Here is a 25544-nt window from a genome sequence, read left to right as displayed (position 1 = left end):
GATCGGAAAAGCGAAAGTGGGTTAACCTGCTGATAAGAGCGCCGACGTCCAAAAGGCGAACAAATTTAGGAAATTTTCCGGTTCCGATTCCGGTTCCAGTTGTGCCTTACGATTCCCGGTTCTGATTCCGATTCCATAATAAAAGAAATGCGAAAAATAATGCACAATACTTGAACAATTACATTTGTGTTTATTAATCAATTAATTACTTAATTAATTTAATTGTCTGCTTTCTCTGGGAGAAGACGAGACCTTTCCTGGCTTATTGTATCTCCAGCTGTGGAGAAAACCCTCTCAGAGGGGGTAGATTTGCTTCATTGTCGTAGCTGTGGAAATGAATCCACACTTTAGACTATTTTTTAGACAAGTTTAACACAAAGCGTACCTCAGCACAGCAGCGCGAGTGACTGATTTCTGTGGTAAACTGCGTTCATTTGGTTGCGTGACTGTAAACAGTGTAAACAATTAATATTCATGAGGTAAGACGTGGCTATTTAAAGTGACCTCCCAGTGCTTTGCCCGCATCGGAACCGCGTTTGGAACCGAAACTTAAAAATGTGTGTGTGTGTGTGTGTGTGTGTGTGTGTGTGTGTGTGTGTGTGTGTGTGTGTGTGTGTGTGTGTGTGGGTGTGTTAGCAATCGCATGATCTTAACATGAATAGGTTTCGTTTCGCGCAACAATAATACATGAGCTCACTCAAACTGGCTTTCGTTTCCCACCTCGTCTATAGTACGTGTCCATATATAAACACAAGTCAGAGTCAGCTGAGCTCAGTGGCGAAACACACAGCAGCTCAACATGTTGCTTTCCAATCTGGTGAGGATGCTCCTAAACCTGTGCATTATTAATGCGCGCTCAATTGTTTCGGAGGTGAGAAGACGGGTGTTTTCTTTTTGGATGAGAGAGAACAAGGCTCAGGTGAGCATCCAGCCCAAACGCACAAATCTCAGCAGCACGACTCCAGATGAAGTTCCAATACCGAGGAGTGTGAATTACCATTTTACACGCCAGTGTAATTATAAATGCGGCTTCTGCTTTCACACCGCAAAGACGTCCTTCGTCTTGCCTATTGAGGAGGCAAAGAGAGGGCTAAAACTTCTGAAAGAAGCAGGTAAGTGACTATGGCAGAAATTACGCACGAAATTTAAGTCGATGTAGTTTTTTAGCCACCTCACAGGTCCACATGTAAACTATTTACCTGTGAGGCATGTCAAATTTGACTATGACGTCATTGCTGTATATCAATTTGTGAGCACAAGAAAGCAAAATGTACTTTCTTGTGTTTTGCGCGTAATCACATTGCATCGTAAACACTTGTTGGAAAAAACTTCTAATCAGAACAGCATATGATGTGTCCTTGAAGAATAGTATAACGGATTTCCCTGCAATCCACAAGGGATATCATTCCATTAAATACCCATTATGTTTATACTGGGCAGCAGGGGCGGTTCTAGACCTTGTTTCGGGTGATCTCAGCTACCCTAAGTATGATTTTTCCTTTCAAAAATAACCAATAAAAATGACGATAAAATAAAGGTCATGTCGTCGATGGGAAAGAAAATTATTTATCAGTTTGATCCAAGAGCGAACTTTTTTTACTTTGCTTTTACGCGCGTGCGTTGTAGTCTTTCAAAAGTGCGCCATGAACTGTCTGCTGTATTTGAACGCAGAAGCACAGGCGCGTCCACGTCGAACCTCGTCGGAAAGCCGCAAAGACAGCAACCAAAAGCATTGAAATTTCACTATTCTTTTTAGGAGAGTTGATAGCACAAACAAAATATTAATGCAAACAATCCATTCAATACTAAATAAAAATAACATTTCTTGATTTGGTCTTTGTCTTGTGAATATTTTTTTATTAATGACTGCATTAATTGGACACACTGTTTGTAGAGAATGCACACATACATAAACTGATTTGATTCAAGACTGACATTATCACATCATGCATAACATTTTGGTGTCCACTTTTGCCATTTTAAATAATACCATAAATTTTGGCTTACTATGTAGTCATGTAATATATAATATAAAACTCTTCTTGTTTTAAATTCTCACTGAGGGCTAAGTCCCCCTAAAGATGAAATCCTAGAACCACCTCTGCTGGGCAGCTGGAATGGGGTTGAATATAAATACAGTTTGACAAAGGTTCACAGTTAAAATTATACTTTATTCTTCCTCTCCTTTTCTATCTACCAACTGTTCATTTCATTAGGTATGGAGAAAATCAACTTCTCGGGTGGAGAACCTTTTTTGCATCACAAGGGTGTGTTTCTTGGAGAAATGGTGCAATACTGCAAACAAGAGCTTCAGTTACCAAGTGTCAGTATTGTCAGCAATGGAAGCATGATCAGGGAAACCTGGTTCCAGAAATATGGTAAGCTGTAAGAAAGCATTTGAACACATGATGGCAGCAATATCTCATTCAATAAGCTCTTGTTCCAGGCCATTCTTGTAACAAGTATGATCATTTCAAAATCAGATCATAAGAATTGTTGTGAATGGACTAAATGCGATGCGTTAATCTATTATTATGTGTTACTTAAATTTATATAATAGAAAAATCTATGAATGCAGAAAAATCTGATGCCAATGTACGTCATCTGTGTCATTTCTAGGAGAGTATTTGGACATTCTAGCAATCTCCTGTGACAGCTTTGATGAGGAAACCAACCAAACAATCGGTCGAGCCCAGGGCAGAAAAAGCCACATAGACAACCTGTGCAAAGTGAGGAACTGGTGCAGACAGTACAGAGTGGCTTTCAAAATCAACTCCGTCATTAACACCTACAATGTTCATGAAGACATGACTGAGCACATCTCTGAACTTAATCCTGTGCGGTGGAAGGTACGGAGCATTTACCTCAGCGTCATGTGGTAGACGTAATATGGCTGCACATATTACAAAATATCTAATGTTCACATGTATCCTGTAGGTGTTTCAGTGCCTCCTGATTGAGGGTGAGAACTCAGGCGAGAACAGCCTTCGAGAGGCAGAGAAATTTCTTATCACTGATCAGGAGTTCCAGGGTTTTCTAGACCGCCACCAAAGCATAAAATGTCTGGTCCCAGAGTCCAATCAAAAGGTAATATCAATCAGAACTGTCTATATCAGACCCAAATCATGCATCAAGTTTATCAAGTATACAGAGCATTTCACTGTAGTTTTATTTATCATTAAGTTACTGTAGTCTACTTGGATGTAATTTAAGTCTGTATTTAAGTCTGTATCACCTTTATTTCTACAGATGAAAGACTCCTACTTGATTTTGGATGAATATGTAAGTGTTTACTAAGTGTTTATTCATAAATTTCCTTTATACAGAAAATGATCCTAAATCACTTTTAAATTTAGACTTAAATTTCACTTACATGTTTTATGACAAACTATAGCTTGTCATGTAAAGCACAATATATTTCTACATTTATGCGTACATGAGTTTAACATACTTCAATACTTTACTTTTTTTCCTCTGCAGATGCGTTTCCTCGATTGTCGAGCAGGCAGGAAGGACCCATCAAAGTCCATTCTGGATGTTGGGGTAGAGGAAGCTGTAAAGTACAGTGGGTTTGATGAGAGGATGTTTCTTAAAAGAGGGGGCAAATATGTGTGGAGCAAAGAAGATATGAAGCTTGAGTGGTAATATCCCACAGTGGCAATCATATAGTTTTAGATGTATATAAATGTATGTAATAGATGTATGTAATAAACATAGAATTTACTGAACTTTTATATAAATTTTGAAGTTTGCTACCATTCGCTTAAAGAAAGTAATTTTATTATAATTTATTTGTTTTGAGCATATTATTATTATTATTACTATTAATTTTTATAATTAATTTTATAATGATTTTTTAAAATGTTAACTTATCAATAACTTTCACATAATTCCTTTTTTTTACTCCTTTTTTCCTTTTTTATGTTTAAAGCTATTAGTACATTAGTTCAGCATTTGATTTATCCTGTTGTACGCACTTTTAACAAAATGTTAATATATTGTGTTTTGTAAAATAAAAAAAAAGAGAAGCAGAAGATCTATATTTGTAACACAATGCTCCATCAGATTTCATTTCAAAATCCAAATAATAATAAATTTTAAAAAAATATTAGAAGTTTCATTTGTAATTCTTTTTTGTTGCTTTTGTGTCATATCTGATCTCCCAGTAAAGAAAAAATACTGGGTAAAGGTACAGAAGGCAACATATTCATATAATTTTACTATTAATAATAATAACACTAATATTAACTTACTAATACTATAAAAGTGTAACTGGCTCTATCTAGGCTCTATCTGCATCCACCTATGTTTGTACTGCTACCTGTTAAGCTGTTAAGCTTGTGGTCCTTGTTGTTGTGTGAATTCAACTACAGGAGGTTGCACAAGACTAGTTGCTTATTTGTTTCTGAAGCTGCTTAGTTACTTCTTGCATCTTCAGCAGTCTAGTGGACTTTAAATGCTGAATATTTAAAGTATTGTGTTATCTTGCACCTATTGTTCATAAAAACACCCATTTTAAAACAGGTTGTTGCCAACTTCAACCTTGTATATGTATACATGTTTGTATACTGTAGATGCAAGTAGACAGGAGAGAAAAAAGAAAGAAAGAAAGAAAGAAAGAAAGAAAGGTTTGTTATCCTTATTGCTTTTTAAAGTGGTTCTATCTGGAAACTACTGGAAAAGAAAATCAGACACAAAACAAATAAAATCATATATTAAAAAAAGGAAATGGCCAGATAATGTGCTTAAAAAAAATACAGATATGATTTGAAGGTTACTATTCATTTTTTAGAAGGTTTCATAGATAATTTGGTTAAGACTAATGATAAGAATTCAGATAAAAAAAAACATACAGATACAGCTCATATAATTGAGTTACACCACTATGTTGCATACAAATCATTATTTTTTCATTATCAAGCAATCATTCTAGCCTCGGTTTGTGCATTTAATTTAGTTAAACCATTTAATTATTAAGTAAAGCATTTATTTTTTTCCATCCAAGAGGTTTCAAAGAGACAACATGCTGAGAAGTTCAGATTTCAACTACAAAATCAGATTTCAACTTCTCCTAGAGTATCTTCAGACATTACCAAGCCAACACTGTGGTATAATCTTTCTAGCAAAGCCTGAATCTTCCTTGAGCATTTAAGCAGTGGCACAAACCTGATATATATTTAACTTAAGTTGAGCATGGGGCATTGTGGTAATGTGCTCAAATCACCTCATCCGGATCCTCACAATCTGTCGGAACAGTGGCTCTACTCCAAGACTAGATTTTATTTCACATCTCGGTGGCGGAATAGAACTTCATTTCCACCAATTGCACTCATGACTATCCTTTCTGTCACTACTTACAGCTTGGAGACTTTTAAACACCTGGAACCTGCTGGTGGGTTCAGACTTACATTCAAACTCTTGTAACTATATACAATTTTTCTTAGGTGCAACTGTATGAAGTAACATTTTACTACAGTTAATGAATAATTCAAAGTCATTACTAAATACTCAATACAATGTTTGAAGGTCTGACCAGCTACCAGCTGGCAATTCACTTACTAAAACTGTCAAGCACTCGAATTAGCACTTCATTTTTAATCTGTAATATAAAACACTTTTCTCGCATGCTGTATTGACCTCCAATGTCTCCCTAAATGCATTTTAGCTGAACTGTATTCTTAGATTCTTGTATTCAAATTGAAGTAGCAATGAGATATGTTTTGATTGAGAATAGTAGGCATAAGTGTCTGCTAAATGCTGTAGATATGAATATAAGTTGTAGATCAAATGTTTTTTCCCAGATCAATATACCGATCAAACAGACTGAGAAGTTCAGCCTCGATTTCTCAATCCACAACTTCACCTAGAGTATCTTCAGACATTACCAAGCCAACGGTGTGATATAAACTGTTGAAATTGGACCTCCAATATAATAACCGTGAGACCTCTCCAATGCTTCTCTCTTTCTACTCATCCGAGGCATTCAGAAATTGCACCAGCTCCGATTGTCTTCCGTGCCATGAATATTTTGGACCTCCATTGAGATGAGGCCAACCAGGATGAGGATCGTGAAACATCTAGAGATTTACCAGCTCCAGTTGGACTCTGCTGTACTAAAGAGGAGATGACAACTCCATGGTGGTCTTTGAGGACAACAACATCCTCATCAATACAACATTGGGTCTGGTTCCTCTCAAGGTTCTTCCTTCACAATCCAAGGGAGTTTTTCCATGCCACAGACACCTGAGTCACCTCAGACTTGCTAAATACATACATACACATTTAAATATATCTAATATTAATCTTGAATTTTTGTATTATATTAATCTTTATATTAACCTTTTGTTCTATGTTTATGTTCTGTAAAGCCTCTTTGAGACAACGTCAATTGTTAAAAGTGCTGTACAAATAAATTTGAATCGAATTGAATAAACTGATGAATACAGCTTTAAGTTCATTTTCTACTTGCCTGCTTCTTGTTATATATTCTTTAAACTACTTAGCTGAGATAGTGAACGCACAACGAACACACACTCGTTCATCCCTGGGAGCAAATCTGAGTTAATAATTCATACCTGGGAAGTTTTGTTGGTGTTTTATGGCTGGTGGAAACCCGGACAGAGAAGATTAGACCGTGTGAAGAAGCACAATTCTTGCTAATATTACAAATTGTAGGAGAAATATGAAATGTTGCGGTTTGTACAGCAGGAGGCGCTCGTGTGCGGTTTGTTTTGGCACTCGTCGTTCTGTAAAGCGCCAACTAGGAAACGCTCAGACAAATGGCGTCTTCATAACACATCATATTCATCAGCTGATTCTCCCAAACTGAACCGAGACCAGCGGTAAGACATACCGAAGCTTTCTTTACCCGGGCATGGGTTTTTTTTTTTTTTATCTCAACCGCCTCACAAACACGACAAGCTATTTAATAGCGCATTCAGGTTGTGTTACTTAACGTTAAATACGCGTGCTGCGTTCAACGTTTTAGTGCATCGTTGACAACACTGTTTTGTTTTGTTGTTTTTTTAAACGTCGACAGCTAGCTAGCTAGCTAGCAAATAAACATGTATAGCCTTATATGTTTTCATATAGTCGAGTGGATTTTTTTTCGTCGTTCTTTTCCACAGGTTATTGAGATGCATTCCGTGAAACGAAGACCTCTTAAGGCAGATGTTGTCTGTCCTGAAGTCTGGATATAATTAATGTTTTTGTGTAAAAGCCTGAATGCTTCATTGTGCTCACATTGGACTGTAAGCTAACCAGCTAGTGCACTAAAGATAGCAAGCTACTGTTAGCTGCTTCACATCCTTTGGCAGTAATCCGTGCTATCTGAGGAACACACACACACACACACACACACACACACACACACACACACACACACACACACACACAGACACAGAGAGAGCTAGGACAAATTCGAGCCACATCTTTGAATCTAAGGTGAGTAATTCTGTACTAATATTTATTTCACAGCTACATGTCATTCTTTTAAAGAAAAAAGAGCCTTAAACCTTTTGTATATTAATCTAGCATTAAAATGATGTTCAGTGAAACACAGAGTTTTTCTTTTTATGTATTTTTATACTTTCACTTTTTTGGCTCTGCACCATTGACAGCTTGTGCCAAATAGTGGTGCCAGTGAAATATGTCTGTATCTTAATGTCTAGTTAAAGTGCACGTCTTTCTCACCTCTTCACCTGTGCACTCTGCTCAAACTAACAAGGTTTCGTAGCTCATTTGCCAGCTGAGTAGAACCTCTGCTGTAACTCCTAGTATTGCAGTGCAGTATCTCATCATTGTCACCTCGTGACATGAGCGAGGCCACTTTTGTTGTTGTCACAGGAAACAAATAAGCATGTAGATTTCTAAACACCTCACGGATATTTTGACATCAGGGTTTAATCTGATTTGGGTTGGACTTTCCGTTTAAGGCCTTGTTCTCCATGTGGAAGATGATGTGTAACGTTTATTTGTTGGGGGGAAGAAAAGTCTACGGTCATTTAATATAGAACTCATAACTGAACCTGATTCACATTTAATTCATGAGTCGATGGATGAAAGCTCTGAGAATTTCTGATTTGATTTGAATCAGTTTGGGATATAAGTCTATACACATTTCACTGATATCAAAAATGTGAAATGAATGGGATCGACGCATCTCTGCTAAAATCATTGTGGTGGACTGACTGCATCTTCAGCGAGAGAATGGAAGAAAGCTTCTAGGTAAAATAAAGGATCATGAAGAAAGTAGGAATACACAACAGAATAGTGATTGCAGATATAACGAGTGCAGAACGATGTGTTGGCATTGCAGAGCAGAAGGAAATATGTCTTTTCAGTCTGTGTTGCTAACCATTTCCTGGCGTTTACTCTAACATTTGGTGAGCGAGGGTCCGGCTGTGTGTTTACTGGTGATTATTTGTGCTATAATAATCATTATTTGTGCAATAAACAATCGATTATTTGTATTATAACTGCTTCTGTATCAGAGTGTCATGTACGGTAGTTTCAACATGTTTTTACATGCTGTATGCCTTTTATCTTGTATATTGGAATGTAAAATGTCTTCCTGTTACGGGTCAGCGCTAGTTATTGGAAGTTATGTTCAGATCACTTTCAGATTTATTGTGTTCTGCACCTCTATAAAAAAATAGATTTCAAATGAATAAATGTAAATATCGTCCTTAGCGACATTGACCAAAAAGCACAAGTGGTCCTATTACCATTGCGTCTTATAATCAAATTGATTGGTCAGAATATAGCCTTGTCTGTGTGTGTGTGGGGGGGGGGGGTCTGTGTGTGTGTGTGGGGGGTGTGTGTGTGTGGGTGTGTGGGGGGGGGTGTGTGTGTGTGTTGGGGGGGGGGTCTGTGTCTGTGTGTGTGTGTGGGGTCTGTGTGCGTGTGTGTGTGTGGGGTCTGTGTGCGTGTGTGGGGGGGGGTATGTGTGTGTGTGCGATGGGGGGTCTGTGTGTGTGTGTGGGGGGTCTGTGTGTGTGTGGGGGGGGGTCTGTGTGTGTGTGGGGGGGGTCTGTGTGTGTGGGGGGGGGGTCTGTGTGTGTGGGGGGGGTCTGTGTGTGTGGGGGGGGTCTGTGTGTGGGGGGGGGGTCTGTGTGTGTGGGGGAGGGTCTGTGTGTCTCTGTGGGTCTGTGTGTCTCTATGGGTCTGTCTGTGTGTCTGTCTGTGTGTCTCTGTGTGTCTGTCTGTCTGTGTGTCTCTGTGTGTCTGTCTGCCTGTGTGTCTGTGTGTCTGTCTGCCTGTGTGTCTGTGTGTCTGTCTGCCTGTGTGTCTGTCTGCCTGTCTATGTGTCTGTCTGCCTGTCTATGTGTCTGTCTGCCTGTCTGTGTGTCTGTCTGCCTGTCTGTGTGTCTGTCTGCCTGTCTGTGTGTCTGTCTGCCTGTCTGTGTGTGTCTGTCTGCCTGTCTGTGTGTGTCTGTCTGCCTTTCTGTGTGTCTGTCTGTCTCTGTGTGTCTGTCTGTCTCTGTGTGTCTGTCTGCGTGTGTGTCTGTCTGTCTGCGTGTGTGTCTGTCTGTCTGCGTGTGTGTCTGTCTGTCTGCGTGTGTGTCTGTCTGTCTGCGTGTGTGTCTGTCTGTCTGCGTGTGTGTCTGTCTGTCTGCGTGTGTGTCTGTCTGTCTGCGTGTGTGTCTGTCTGCGTGTGTGTGTCTGTCTGCGTGTGTGTGTCTGTCTGTCCGCGTGTGTGTGTCTGTCTGCGTGTGTGTGTCTGTCTGCGTGTTTCTGCATGTTTCTGCATACATCTCTGTCTGTGTCTGTCTGTGCATGTGCATGTGTGCGTGTGCACGTGTCCCCATGCGTGCGTCTGTGCGCTCCTGTGCTCTTCCATTTATCTCGCCCAGCCGTGTCTGCCCTGTATACTGAAGTGTTGTGTTGCTGTATTCTAAGGGATAATAGGTCGCTTTTGCTGTAAGAGCATCAACATGGTGTAGCACAAGCGGCAGATACCTTCACTTGCCAGGAGAATAATGACTCTCTAACTTTGGCAAAAAGCCTGAAGTTTGGACTTCTTTGCTTGGTTGGAGGTTGAGGAAACTGCACGGAAAATAAACCACGTCAGTCCTCGAGATGACGTTCGAAATGTAATCATTCTACATCGGAGTCATGTGAGTCATCAGTCAGAATCGTACAGCCTTTTATCAAATTAACGTGTCTGTGATGAGGACTGAATGAAAGTTCTGGTGAGTACAAAGAGCGTTTAGTTAACTTTTTATCGTTGGTACTATTATTGTTATTAATGGAAACGGATTTTCGGCTGAGAGGTTTGAGAAATTTTTTTGTATGTTTTTTTTTTCTTTCTTTGTTTGCTTGAAGTGTTCGATACAATGGAAGTTTTCACCTAGTGTATTTAGTGCGGTAGTAATTTGTGCCATGTAAATGGAGAGCAACATACTGTAGGACCACGTTTTCACAGCATGGCAGACCCAAGCCATAAAGAAGGGCGGTCAAAGGCTGGATTGAGAAACATAACAGATTGAATGTGCTTTTTATGGATTGGCTTATCCATTTTCCTGTCAGGTACAGTAGTTTAGCATAAATGGGAGAAATTGGGGGGAAAATAGTCTCATTTTCTTGCTCATAATTCTGTTTTTTATCCAAAACGGCGTAATTAAACAGAATTAAACCTGTCTTGAAGTTGTTAAGTTGAACCTAGTCACATACTATTGACAAATCCTTAATAAACCCGAACCTACGTCCGTAGCACAATCATTCAATTCTGTATTCTTTTAAAGTAATAAAACTGTTCCACTTGAGCCATTATCCTGTCAATAATTTTAGCAACCAAAGTTTACTTTTAAGTTTTGTTTATTGCTAATATAAATAATTATTTATGACCTTTATTTAGGGATTTAATTTTATAATAGCAATAAGCCCGAAAAAGCAGTTAAACATCACAGGAGCATAAAAGACGGAATCCATCCAGAGACAATCCGTCCATCATAAACAGAACGACTTTAAATGTTGTTATTAATGTTATTGCTGTGTGCGTGTGTTCGTCCCAGACACTCCTTGTAATGACCGGTTTTCTTATTGAGTCACGTAGGCAAGGGCAGGTTCATACAGTTTTTGTGGTGCTCTGGTAACTTCTCTTGTTTAAAAATGAGGCTGATTTCTAAGTCGGGTTTCTGTCAGCCGTATACAATCATTCACAATCAGTTAGCACCACGGCTAAAGTCCAAGATGAAAGTACACAACACTTTATTTTGTGCCTCTACAGGCAAAGAGCGGCAAAGGAGCTGAAGTTAGAAATCCGGTTCAGCGTCAGTTTTGGTGCTACTAATGAAAAGGAAAATGAGCTTTCTCTACTAGAGAAGTGAAGCACAAGGCTTTGAAACGAAAGAACAAAGTCTGCTGCAGTGAGTCATGTCTTTGTAGAGAACCTTCACCTCAATAATCGAGGTAAAAAAAAAAAGTCCAGTATGTCGTTATTGTTAGTGTTCGCACTACCACTGATAGAAAGAATTGTGTCTCATATCTCACAGGCATAGAGAATTATTTCTTATCCGTCTGATATCTTGACTCATTCCTCATTACAAGGATCTATCTGAATCAGGACCCGTTATCTGGACATGAGGAGAAAAGTTTGTACATTGTTTTAGGAATGGGGATTAACTATTTCTGATGTTTTTTTCTTGTTTAATTGTACTCGCACACAAGATTATAATATTTTGAAACCGATCTATATTTTGCCATGCTTCAGGATGTTTATCAAATAAATAAATAAATAAATAAATAAATAAATAAATAAATAAATACCGCCCCAGCTGTTGAGCAGCTACACCGTATGATCGGGTCCCTGGCTGGAAGCATCCGTGTGAAATATCAATGCTAAAATATCTTGTATACAAAATAAGGGAATGTGGAGTAATTATATTATCCTTTGAGGTCTACTTATATCTGTATTGTACCTCTATGGATCATGATACTAATACTAAACGGTGTAATATTTTTGCCATATGACCTAACCCAGTAGAGAAAGAATTGGAAAATTGGAGAAAGAACACAGCTCTCGATTCAATTCTGATTCTTATTTCATCAGGAATCATGCAGGCCTGGGTCTCAGCCCTAACGTAGAGGGATGTTTATACGAGGCCTTTACTCCCAGACACCATGCCAGTGACTGAGCATCTTCTCTTTGAGTCACAGTGTGTCATATCTCCTTTGCGATCATGAAGAACTGCTAATTCTTCAGCGTCTGCGGTTAGGAAGCGACTTGCGCTGACGTGAAATGTAGGAACTAAGCAGTGAAAGTTGCTGGCTCATCATGTTAGAGAAGTGTTTATTTCAGGAAGCAAATCATGACTTGCTCCATACTGGCTAGAGTGCTGTGTAAGAGGTTATATCAGGGGGGAGAGAAGAATGGCAGCAAATTCAAGTTGGGGCTATTAAAAGAGGAGAAAACCTGCTGTAATGGGTGAAAAAGCTGCTCATCTTTTATTTACGGCAGATGTTAATGTGTTTGTTTGCTTGGGTGCTTTAATGAGTTTTTATTTATTTATTTATTTATTTATTTTATGCAGTTGTTCCTCTAATTCCATAAAATGTGACTGTGCATGACACACATGATGCTGAGAGCTGCATTTTGCGAAATGATTCACATACATCATCTTTGATATAAGTGGATTCTTAAAAGTCATTATGCTGCACTATGAAGCCTGTAAATACAGCAGTAAATTTCTTCTCTGCTTTTTAACCGTGGCATCTGTCCCCCGCTTGTCGGACATCATCATATATTTTCTCATTTGTGGTTTGTGAGTTTAAAAAAAAAAAATCTATAACATCCTGCAAAAAAAAGACCCAAATTATTGTCGGTTATTAAAAAAAGAAAGCGGCGTGCCACGTCCTGTCTATTCTGAGGTCGGAGTCCGTCTACGTCTGTCGTCGTTGAGAGACAGTAATGATGATTGTCGCTCTCAGTGGGTTAAATCGGCTCACTGTGCTTGACGATAACGTTTGAAACCACACTGGAAGATATTAGAAGAAAAAAATCTCGGTCAGCAATTAATATAGCACAAACCAAAATAGTGCTATTTTTCTGAACTGTACTTTACACTGGGAGTTTAGTCACTGTTGTGCATCAAGACGTGTGTGTTTGTCAGCGCGAGACAGAGAACGTGTTGAAAGGCCGAGTGAAGCTGAGGACAGCAAGTCTGCAGGCACCGGCCGAGTCATGCGGCTTTGTTTTCTCTTCAAGCGCTCTCTTGTACACAGAGCACCAGAGCGCTGCACGTTGAAGACTGGCCACTGTGCTTACATAGACTAGGATTAGGTACTGCTTCATTAGCTTCTGGTTGTGATTATGTTAAATAAAGAATGATCTGTTTTGGTTGGTTTCCTGGAAAAAGTGGCCACTAATGTCACGGGGAGATAGTTAGTTAGCTGGATAAACACATTCATTTCAGATCCATGGGAACGAATGAACATCTAATCATTTCAACTTTGAACAAAATGGATTCAGACCTTGACAAAACGGCACTAAGATAAAAAGCTTCTGAAAATTTTTTACCTGATCATTACACCAGTGCGTGCTGTTATATTGTTATATTGTTTTTTGTGTTAGAATCGTGGGACTGTGGGAAATTTGGTCATTAGAGAAAACGAGGTCAGGCGTTGATGTTGGCATTGGTGAAGAGGACTGGTGTGCATGTGAGTTCCAGTTCGTCGCAGAGGTGTTCAGTGGGGTCGAGGTCCGGGATCTGTGCAGGACCAAGTTCCCCCGAACCAGCCTTGTGTGATCATGGACCTTGTTTTAGGTACAGGGGCATGTCGTGTTGGAACATGTTCAGGCTTCTTCGTTTCAGAGAAGGGAGAATATAATGCTGTGATGTACAAAGGCATTCTGTACAAAAATGTAGGGAAAGCATACATATGGGTATGATGGTCAGCCAGGCACAAGGCTGCCTATGCCTTGGATTTAGGTTTTAGTTACACCGTCAAGGTGAGATGTGTTACGTGGGTTTGTGTGACACTCATCAAGGGGTGTGTTTTTGTTTTCGTTTTTTGAATTGTTTTTGTCATTTCCAGGCAACTTTGAAAAGCACAAACAACTAAGAGCCCGAACACTATGTATCGTTCTTCCAACAGTTCGCCACTCCCTTCCTCTTGTGGGTAAAGTCAAATGCCTGATTTCACTATTGTAGCTGAGGTTTTTTTTTGTTTTGTTTTGTTTTTTTCATGTCACTTTCGGAATGCAGAACCATTTGCGACAACAGATTGCAGTTGTGGCTGACCTCGCACTCTTACTGTCTGCACTTGTCAATAGAAATAAGCAGCGTAGCTAATGGCTGTCATTTCCTTTTAATTTCGTAGACAGAGATGAGATGCCACAGGGTTTCTCGGGGAGATGAAGTCATTTATACGCTGCCGTTTCTGCCTGTAATGGTGGACGTTAATCATGTTTCTTTCTCTACATTAATAGTCTCTTTGCTTATTTCAGTTTTGGCCACATATAGGTTATAACTCTGCAGATAATCAGCTAAGACTGCGATGTAGGTATTACAACCCTTTTTTTTTGTGTGTTTTTTTTTTTTTTGGACTTGTATGTTACTACGAACGGGGCAGGCAGAAAGGGTGCTAGCTGCACTAAGGCTGGACGGTAACAGAATCAGACACTGACAATGTCTGACACATAATCCCTGACACAATGATCTCACTCATATGAGCCATAGATGGGTAGGGCAGGGTAAAGAAACAAATCCAGTATGAGCAATGACATACGGGTTACCATAACAACCCGATTGTAAACAGGCTTACAATCAGAGTTTTGTGGTGTCAAAAAAATTATAACCCTATATATTAGTGTGTGTGTGTGTGTGTGTGTGTGTGTGTGTGTGTGTGTGTGTGTGTGTGTGTATAAATGTGTATATATATAAATGTAATATAATAAATATTTTTTTATTATAAATAAATTATAACACTGTGTGTGCATGTGCTATGTATGTGTGTGTGTGTGTGTATATATATATATATATATATATATATATATATATATATATATATATATATACAGTATTTTCCGCACTATAAGGCGCACCTAAAAGCCTTAAATTTTCTCAAAAATCGGCCGTGCGGCTAATAATCCGATGCATCTTATGTGTGCACTGAGTCCCAAAAATCTGTAAAAATGTTGTGCGACTTTGGTAAGCGCTCCGCTTGATTGACTGTCAGACCATTTCCCGCTGACACAGGGACGTAATACATACACTACGTAAGCTGGCAGCGATAAACCAATCAGAGGACATTACGTAATACGTACACTACGTACGCTTACCTTCGCCAGGTATACTACCGGTATGTTGCAAAACAACTGTCGCTACACGATCTGTACCAGCAACACGATTCGCACATGCACGGAACCGATCGAGTAGCGACAACAACATTTGTTTCTTCCTAACCATTATGCGCGCCACGCCCCAGTCCAGTAGGTGGCGGTAAATGCACCTTAAATTGGTTTGCCATCCGCCAATAAAAATCAGATGCTTACGAGGCACAATTACAAACTACAGGCTATCAGTTACACGGTTGTAAGTGGGAATAGAGCAGCTGCGAAAATATTCAACATCAATGTATCTATGGTTCGGAAGTGGAGGAAGCAAGAAAATGTACTGCGCCAAGTTAAGAAAACACAGTAGATAAGGACTTTGATGGATTTGTGGGAGAGGATTGATTAAAAAATAATGTGTGTTTATTGTTAAATAGTAGAACAAAGTTCAACCAAACTCACTGTTTTGCTTCTGTTACCTTTTATGTAGACCGTATGTATTAGCATGCGCCTTATAATCCGGTGCGCCTTATGGTGCGGAAAATACTCTGTATATATATTATATAATTTTTTATTTTATTTTTTTTGGCCCTCTATAAAACAGACATTTATGTTGTTGCTATACGCTGTATGTAATTACATATTTGGAATCTGGCGTTTAAATGAAACCGACACCTCCGTCTAGATTCTCTAACGAAACAGTCTTTTCATTTTCAGCTCTGTCATTGAAAAGACAGGATTTGTTGCATTTTCCTCTTCATGTGAGACTTCAAACAGAAATCATTTCCTCTGATTTGTTATGAGGTGTTGAGTACTTCAGGAGAACGTGCGCACGTTCCTGAGTGCTTTTAGAAAGCGGAAGGTACAACCGGTGTGCTGCATTAAACTTATTTAAATGCTGCGTTACCCTCCACTAATTTCTCCAGGCAGCAAAGGCACTGTGTTTTAACAAGGAGGTGGAATGTTGAATCAGGGTTGAAGACTTGATTAAACCTGTTTGGATCCTTCACCATCATTATTATAATGCTTGTAAATCTGACCACAGAGAGATGAGAAACAACACGTTCTTTAATGGGGCTTGTGTCAAAGCGACTAGTCATTTTCTTACAGCAGATTTCATCATTTCTCTGAGGTGTGTGTGTGTCTCCCATCAGGTAAGGAAATTCCCTACAGGAAGCTGATGCCGGATTAACTTCAAGTTATATGCTCGGACTTTTTTTTCCCCCTGATGTCTGCCTACTCATCATTCAGAGTAGCAACTTTTGTTGCTTTTGTTCAACGCCATTCATTTTATAATATTTTGACAAGACCGGAACGGTTCAATCTCGCAGAGCCTTCTATGAGGAGTGTGACAGCACGGTAACAGGACAATTATGTAACAACTGCTTTTAATAGAAAAGACACCATTTAAAGACCGCAGCATCGCATGGTGTTATGGACAGAAGGAACGGAGCGTAGCCGGCAGCTCTTAGAGAAGGTGCTACCTCTGAAACACTGAAACAAAATAAAGATCGGGTGATGAATGTGAGTCAGTCAGACAGGCTTTGCAGAAACATCCCTAAGTGTTTCTTCTCCTCTAAATTGCCTGAAAATTGCCGTTTGATTGCATATACGGACGTCTGTCTTGTTCAGCTGAAACACAGGCTTGAGTCTTTCTAAATTCTGCAGCAGTCTTTTTTCCTAACATAAAAAAAAAACACTAGTTTGGAAGCGCATGAGTGTTTTTACGTGAAGCCAACTGCAATGCCTGTTTTACATAAAACCATTTCTCATGCAGTGCCATACAAAATAATCTGCAAAGCGGAACTTAAGGTTAAAAACGGCAAAACATGTTTTGCAGCACCAGACAGTGTTCTTTCTGTCTTACGCAGAAGCCCACAATAATACAACCACATTAATTACAGCTCACACAATTCTGTGGTCATGAGGCCGTGTACACGATCAGGTCCAGGCCGCGTGATGACGCGATCTCAATATCGTAATATCTTTTCTGTGATATGCGTACTTTTTTAAAATGTTTTGAAATCATTCTTATAAACACTAGAAGCACCTTATCAGATTAGAATTTCGTTTGTAATATAATGCTGTAGAAAGTGCTGACCAATTTGTATACACTTCACCAGTCAGTTAATAATGTTTCAACAGCGCAGCGCATGAAAGCATGCAAATACTGGCCGGGTTTTACTTACTGCTCACATCAAACATCATAATAAGGAAAAGTTGAAGATTTTAAAGTGATTTTGGGCTCGGTATTGTTCTTGGTGCCACACAGGCCGAGGCTGAGAGTGTTTCTGCGGGGATATTCACACACGGCAGTCTTTATAGGTCTCACAGAATGGTGCGAAACACAATAAAACCATCCAGCGTCCGTTCTGCAACCGGAAGCGCCTCATGGATTAGAGCGTTCAGGGGAGAATGACGAGAACTGACAGGCTGGAACTGACAGGAATGTGTTGGGTAGCTTGTATAAATAACCAGGTTTTACATGAATGGTGAGCAGGAAAGCAAACTGTTAGCCAGCAGCATCAGCAACAGAAGACCTCACTGGGTTCCGCTCCTGTCAGTCAAGAACAGAAACCTGATGATACGTTGGGCACATGCTCTCCAAAACCTGAAGAGATAAAGCATGGTATATTAGCACTGCTCGACTGGTCCCACCATCTCTCAGGGTAAGAGGTAGGCATACAGCAAGATTCTGTTCTGGCACTGAGGTGGTGGAGCAACTTCCCCTAGATGTCCGAACAGCTGTCTTCATGGGTTGAGACTTGTATGCCAAATGGCGTAAATGTCAATGAGGAACTGTTTGGCTAAATGCATGAACGAGTAGTTGTTATAGATGTTCCTATCAAAGTGAGCGTATATTGTGATGCATGTTATGTATTGTGGGATGCAGGATGGACATCTGCCTTAACCTCCACTCTATGTGCTCTAAACGTGCTTCCGAGGTTTCCTCTGAGTACTTTGGTTTCCTGTCCGAGGCCAACGAGATGCACTGTGGTCTGATCTGATCGCCGTCTTTATCTCTATCGTCTAAGAGTCTGGATGTGTTGTAGAGAAATCTAGCGTCCAGTGAGAAGTCTTGTAATATGATGTTGATTCCTGCAGTTGGTTTCGACTGCATTTCAGCAGAAACTGTAATGTGTCATTAGGACCATCAGGAGGAAGACATTATTGTGTTCTGGCTTTAATACAGAGATCGGTGATTAAAACTCAGGGTCTGCATCGTGTAGCATTTCTGTCTAACAGCTCCAGGGTCTGGGTTTCTGTCGTCCGTGTGGGGTTTCACATCTTCCTCCTGTAGGTAGAATTTTTTTCTGGCTGTTGTGGTTTCTTCTCACTGTGACTCGTGAATTTCTGGGGGGGGGTTTGTGTTGCAACAAAAGAAACTGAACAACCATGCAGCTCTGTTTCTTAATGAAATCCCATTCTTCACATAGCAAACTGCTGGCTAGATTTTTTTATTTTTTACTTTTTTGCTTAGTGCACTTTCTTGCTCTTTGACCTTCCGGAACAGTTGGATTTGACACCTGATTTTTCTCATGATTAAACTTCTAAAGTAGTTTCATAGCTGTCAGTGTGAGGCTTGTTTTGAGATCGTAGACGGTCATTGACAGCATCAGAGTGAAAAAAAAAATGTAGTAGGCTGACAACAGGCAGATAATCTCAGGCTTTAAGCAGTGCAAGGTGATTACAGCTACGTTATAAAACCGCTTTAATTGGACTGCTTGGTTCTATTTATAGACCCGAGTGTGAGAATGGTAAGAAGCTCTGTTTTCCGTTGCCGGGTTTCAGGGCTTCGAGGTTGCATTCTGCAATATTTTTTTTTTTTTTGCGATTTCTTCCACCCCAAAGAAACATGCATTGACAAGTTTAGCATCAGAGTGCATCAGAGCCGTTGCTATGTTTGGAAGCAGAGACTGAGAGTTTGCTCTGGTAACAAGCCAAAACCTGCCTTATAGACCTGCTGTGAATGTGTGTAGTTTTAGCAACTATACGTAGTTCATGATGCAGATCTTTTGGCACCGCTATAAAATTTGTGTCTACCGAGGATTAACGATTAAATTAAAATGAATCCACCTGCTGTTTTTTCAACAGCTATATAGGTTTAGCCAGAGAATATCTTTCAGTCACAGCTGTCATATGGTGACGATGAAGATTCTGCTGTTAGACCAATGCTAGGTATGTCTAGTAATCTGCTGTCTCCCTCTCTCTCTCTGTGTGTGTGTGTGTGTGTGTGTGTGTGTGTGTGTGTGTGTGTGTGTGTGTGTGTGTGTGTGTGTGTGTGTGTGTGTGTGTGTGTGTGTGTGTCTCTCTCTCTCTCTGTGTTTGTGTGTGTGTGTGTGTGTGTGTCTCTCTCTCTCTCTCTCTCTCTCTCTGTGTGTCTCTCTCTCTCTCTCTCTCTCTCTCTCTCTCTATCTATCTATCTATCTATCTATATATATATATATATATATATATATATATATATATATATATATAATCTCTCTCTCTCTCTCTCTCTCTCTCTCTCTCTCTCTCTCTACCTCTACCTCTACATAGGCAGCAATGTTAACTCTAGTAAATAAGACAAAAATTAGATAAAGCTTGAGCGATACAACATTAATGCGTTTCAAATTCAATATACCCTTAACCCTTAAAATTCATTCCAGAAATCCGTCTAGTTACAAGACAGGAATTTTTTCAAGGTGTGTATTTATGCCTGTGAAATTTGATCTCGTTCCCCTACGTCCCACGTTTTAATAGTTTACGTTTAATAGTTATGTGAGAAGATCAATTGCTGTTTTCTCCATCCACTGAGATTTTACATTTTGGAAGCTTTGTTCTTGCAATGTCTTGCAGAGGAATAATGAACCTGTGGTAAATGATGTAAGTGCAGGAGTTTTGAGCAAATATTTACTACCAGGATTTCTTACTGTTTAGTTTATGGCTGTGATGAAAAGACAGCAGTTCAGTTTCCTGTTGTTCTTAATCCCACGTTATTTTTTTACTATGTCATTTTTACGAGGAAACGTAATTGCTAAAAAAAAACAACTAGTGGTGTATAAACACAATTTTTCGAGTTAAAATACACGTTTTATTTTACGTGTCACTGTAGAACTTTATCTATATTAATATTAAGCAATGAGGGGCAGCGTGGAATACTTTATTTCGCTCTGTTTATGTTTGTATGGATAACAAACTCCCAGTGTTGAGGATATTAGTTATGTTTAAGATGTCATTGACTTCTAAACACCATAGATAGAGAGAGCGAAAACACCAGATCCGATCGGACAGAGCAGAAGCCGTAAGCCTGGTCATTAAAGTTGTAGACGCAAAGTGCACTCGGAGAACGGAAGCGCTCTCACACGCATCTGTCCGCATCTGCCGCTTCACTGCTCCATGCATGTGACTACTTTAGTGTGCGTACAAGTTTCCATCTACTAGAATGAATCTCCTGGTTACCCAATTGCACTTTTCAAACATATAGTAGATATTTATAGAAGGGAAATGATTTATAATCAAAACGGGTTCCCTTTTGAGTCTGGTTTTCCTCATATCATCTCAGTGGAGTTTTCCATACTGTCCCTACCACCTTTGGATCGCTCATTAGGGATAATATACATTTTAAACGTATACCCTTTTTTTTCGTAAAGCTGCTTTGTGATAATGGCTTTTGTTAAAAGTGCTATGCAAATAAAACGGAATAGAATCGACTACATTTCATTTACATTTACACCATTTGCTAAATGCTCTCCTCCAGAGTGACGTAAATTTTTATATCATTGTATACAACTGAGCATTTGAGGATTAATGGCATTGCTCATTGGCCCAGCAGTGGCTTTGTGAACCCTAGGATTCAAACCCACAAGCTTCCAATCACTAGTCCAACACATTACCCACTTATTCTACCCCCATCCCCAAGTCCTGGTACCTTGTGCTCATTTTTCATGACTTTCTGAAATTCCTTTGCATGCACAGGTTTGTTGTCCATGAGTGGTTTTATATTTACAGCATTTGGCAGACGCCCTTATCAAGAGCAAGTTGTGCAATTTAAACAGCAGTACAATGGAGGGTTAAGGTCTTTGCTCAGGGTCCCAACAGTGGCAGCTTGGAGAACCTGCGACCTTCGTGATCAGTAGTACAACACCTTAACCACTGAGCTGCCACTTTTCCTTTTGTTCAGGTTTCCACTTGTATTGCTGCATGATGCTGTAGTTCCACCTATTTTCACAGAGCGTTTTTTGCAGTCTGGTTTGTTTGTAAGCATCACTTACCTAATTTGTAAAGTTCAAGTTCCCATTACAAACGAGATTAAATACTTTTTCGAACATTTAATAGCCGCTGCTTGGCTGAGGTCGGTGCACATTTGCATCGTGTTCTGCAGTGCTGAAGAATGATGAGACTGTTAGTAGAGGTGTATAGGGAATGTAGCAGCGATGGATGGATGTGGAATACAGAACAGCAGGCCATGGCAGAATGAGGAGAGACTGAGGGATGATTTTAAGCCTGAACTGTGCATACAGAATTAGCCCTGGTCTTGTTGGCTTTGACTTGGGATTAGGTGCTACGCTGTTCAACACTGAGGGCTGGTGGAAGTCATTTATCACAAATAAAAATTGTTAGCGCAACAAAGCATCCACAAATCACCTTGTTGCTTCTGAAGCACAGAAAACTGGTTTTGGTCAAGAAGAAAAAAAAATGTACGACCTCCTCTGGCTTCAGGCAACAGTCTCACTGGATCAACCGAAACAAATTTATCAAGTAAATGATGTAGGTAATATCACATAAGCAGTCAGCAAAGGTTAGGCTACAACCAGTGTGATGTATAGTATAATAAATCTAAAATAATAAGTATTTATTATTTTAGCGACCTGCCTTTTCCAGTGACCTGCCTTTTCCAGACAAAATTTGATTCGTTCCACCTTCATCTCCATGAAATGTGATTTTAAAAACAATTGAATAATTGTTGCAGTGCAGTGAAAATTCGTGGTCTCTGAAAATTTGAGCATTTACATTTATAGCATTTAGCAGACACTCTCTCTTGTCCAGAGTGACTTACAATTTTATTTCGGTTTATACACCTGAGCAATTGAGGGTTAAGTGGCCCTGCAGTGGACTTGGTGGACCTGGGATTCAAACCAATGACCTTCCGATCAGTAGTCGAACACCTTATGCACTGAGCTACCACATCCCTGTGTTGTTTTGTGCATTGCATATAAATTAGATTTGAAGATTCATTCATAAAGGTTTTTTTTTTTTTTTTTTTTATCGTATCAGTGCCAGATTCTGGGAATTATTTCTCTGTGGCATTGAATGTCATCGATACCTTGTGTCATTTTAGCTGCTTTCACATGTTCAAACCTGCTGTTTCAGTAATAAGACCTGTAGGCATGTCTGTCACCATTCAAACAGGAAAGATATAAGGTCTTGTTTGGGAATCTGAGAAAAACCCATCAACTATTGTTGTAAGAGGATTCTATATTTTATTGATTTATTTATTTTTTTTCTCCTACTCTTACACCTCAACACCTAAGACACCAAAAATATATTTCACCAGAGAAAGTTTTTACTTGCTTTTAAACACAGATAATGTTGGGAGCCAGTTCGGTATCATAGTTAGGCTTTGATTTGGATGTTGTGTTTTAGTGATATGAACATAGCTCTTTTTCACTTTTAAGGGTAACTAGTCATTAAAATGCTCTAAATTTGCTTGTGGTGGTTGAGAGCCAATAAATGACCATGGCTCTTCTCTTCCAAACCGAAAGAAAAGAGTTGTCTAGAGACCTTGAGTGGCCCAAGCCCTGACCTCAGTCCCAGTGAACACCTTAGGGAAGTCATGGAATGACGACCTCACTATTGCTTGTGGTTGAATGGGCAGGAATCACCATAGACACGCTCCACAATCCAGTGGATTGCTTTCACAGAGGAGTGGAGGCAGTAAGAGCAAGACAGAGAACAAAACCATTGATTTGGATTGGGCACATGGGTTTGGTGGTCTGGTGCGTGCTTACTTTTGGACATACAGCAAACATATAACTGCATAAGGTTGCGGAACGTGCAGTCTCTCATCGTTACCTCATGTCAGTTTCTAATTGGTTTCACTAGGCTTCCCACCAGAAACAGTTTAAAGGTTCTGCCCAGATGTCAAAGCACTGCCCAGGTGTCAGCCTCACAGATGCATGGGAACTCGGATATTCTCTCTCTCTCTCTCTCTCTAATGCTTCTGCTTTAACCACAGAAAGCCCTTTGACGGCACTCGATGTAGACATTCACAATCAGCGTTTCCTGTAAACACTTCAGCCACAAACCAGTCTGTGTTGTGGAGTTCAGCTCACAATGTGAAACAGGAAGGCAACGAGAGAGATGCCTGCCAAAAATAGCCCTCCTCCCTCGATCTGCAGAGGAGGCACAAGCAAGTGTGATTTCTGCACCTTTTTTAGAGCCAGCGTGGAGTTCCAACCAAAGAAGCCTGAAAAGAGAGGCCGTTTCCTCTCCGCCTCTCAGTCTGTTGTGTGGGTTTATGTGACTAAGCATTTTAAGCTCAACTCAGATCTTATTCCAGTACAGTTCCACTCCGGAAAGTTATTTAGGAAGCAAGCCTGTGCTGGAGCGAACTTATCTTTTTCTCAGTGGCATCTATTAGACCTTTCCACATAGTCGTACCTTATTGTATATCCGGAGTGTCGGACACTTTTTCTCTCCTCTTGTCCTCAGCTTTCATCAGTCTGAGAAAGGCACTAAATATTAGACTTTAACAGGGCAAAACTAACACTTGAACTTCCAAAATACAGACAGCAAATAAATTGTCCCACAAGGGAGAAAAATACACTGGATCAGTGCTACAGAATTCTTAAGCACGCATATTGCTCTGTACCCAGGGCAGCCTTGGGGAACTCTGATCGCTGCTTGGTTCATCTTATTCCATCATACAGGCAGAAACTAAAATCTGCTAAGGCTGTGGTAAAAACAAAAGAGATGGACCAGTGAGGCAAAGCAGGAACTACAAGACTGTTTTGATTGCACTGATTGGAGTATCTTTGAGGCTGGACCTGACAGCCTGGATGAACTGACTGACACTGTGACATCATACATCAGATTTTGTGTGTGCCAATCAAAACCTTCCTCAAATACAGTAACAACAAGCCATGGTTTACAGCAAACCCTCAACAAACCAAGGAAGATGCCTACAGAGGGGAGGACAAAACTCGGTACAAGCAGGCCAGGAACCTACTGACAAAGGAGATCAGAATAGCCAAAAGAAGCTACTCTGAAAAGCAGGTTTTCAGATAACAACCCTGCGTCAGTGTGGAAAGGCCTGCAAGACATCACAAACTACAAGAGTCGCCCCCATCTCCCACTCAAGCAAACAAATACCTGGCTGATGACCTCAACACCTTCTACTGCAGGTTTGAGAACAATATCTTCACACCTCCCTTCCAACCCAGCCCACTGACTGACATCACACCTCTGGGAACCCAATCAAGTTGCACTCACGATTTGTGAAGAGGATGTGAATCGGCTCTTTCAGAGACAGAAGACAAGGAAATCTCCCGGCCCAGACGGGGTCTCCCCCTCCTGTCTCAAAGCATGTGCTGATCAACTGGCTTCTATCTTCACCCATATCTTCAACAGATCACTGGAGCTGTGTGAAGTCCCCTCCTGCTTTAAACTCTCCACAATCGTCCCCGTCCCCAAGAAACCCTCCATCACTGGACTGAATGACTACAGGCCAGTCGCTCTGACATCTGTTGTCATGAAGACCTTTGAATAGCTGCTATTGGCCCACATAAAGTCTGAAACAGAACAGATGCTGGATCCCCTACAATTTGCCTACCGTGCAAACAGATCAGTGAACGACACAGTCAACATTGGACTGCACTACATTCTGCAACACCTGGACTGCCCAGGCACATACGCCCAGATTCTGTTTGTTGACTTCAGTTCTGCTTTTAATACTATAATTCCGGAAATTCTCCACTCCTAAGTCTCACTATACCCCCTTCCATCTGTCACTGGATCACCAGCTTCCTGACAGGCAGGCAACAACAGGTGAGACTGGGAGGTGTCACCTCCAGCATTCGGACAGTCAGCACTGGCGCTCCACAGGGATGTGTCCTCTCCCCACTGTTATTCTCCCTATACACTAATGACTGCACTTCAAGTGACCAAACTGTTAAACTCCTGAAATTTGCAGATGATACTATGCTCATCGTCTCATCCAAGATGGCAGGAGGTGAAGACCCCTCAAACCCCCCACCCACCTCACAATATCCAACAGCCCGGTGTCATC

At 40.2% G+C, this 25544-nt stretch overlaps 2 protein-coding genes across 4 annotated transcripts in view; both read left to right on the top strand.

Annotated features, from left to right (window-relative positions):
- The first annotated feature begins 703 nt into the window (after positions 1-703).
- rsad2 (radical S-adenosyl methionine domain containing 2) lies at positions 704-4108 on the top strand. The gene is made up of 6 exons (XM_027171953.2): positions 704-1112; positions 2217-2378; positions 2620-2849; positions 2938-3087; positions 3250-3282; positions 3481-4108. The coding sequence occupies exons 1-6, from the start codon at positions 800-802 to the stop codon at positions 3643-3645; spliced, it is 1053 nt and encodes a 350-aa protein (XP_027027754.2). The 5' UTR covers positions 704-799; the 3' UTR covers positions 3646-4108.
- A 2582-nt stretch (positions 4109-6690) lies between these two features.
- The window catches only part of rnf144aa (ring finger protein 144aa), a 33207-nt gene continuing 14353 nt past the window's right edge, over positions 6691-25544 (top strand). The window contains exon 1 of one of the 3 annotated variants that reach the window (XM_027172636.2): positions 6691-6842. The gene's annotated coding sequence lies outside the window, so the exon portion shown is untranslated. Of the gene's footprint in view, positions 6843-7127; positions 7444-9956; positions 10194-25544 lie in introns of those variants that run through there. The other 2 variants (XM_047821077.1, XM_027172638.2) reach the window with 2 other exon arrangements.

The sequence above is a fragment of the Tachysurus fulvidraco genome, chromosome 12, assembly GCF_022655615.1.
Source record: "Tachysurus fulvidraco isolate hzauxx_2018 chromosome 12, HZAU_PFXX_2.0, whole genome shotgun sequence".
In the NCBI taxonomy this organism is placed as follows: Eukaryota; Metazoa; Chordata; class Actinopteri; order Siluriformes; family Bagridae; genus Tachysurus; species Tachysurus fulvidraco.
This window is presented reverse-complemented; position numbering and strand designations above follow the sequence as displayed.

Bases quoted from the DNA above. Each gene is read 5' to 3' on its own strand.
- rsad2 (XM_027171953.2), top strand. From the start codon at position 800: ATGTTGCTTTCCAATCTGGTGAGGATGCTCCTAAACCTGTGCATTATT. The intron at 1,113-2,216 runs GTAAGTGACTAT...TCATTTCATTAG, and splicing joins AAAACTTCTGAAAGAAGCAG to GTATGGAGAAAATCAACTTC. The intron at 3,283-3,480 runs GTAAGTGTTTAC...TTTCCTCTGCAG, and splicing joins ACTTGATTTTGGATGAATAT to ATGCGTTTCCTCGATTGTCG.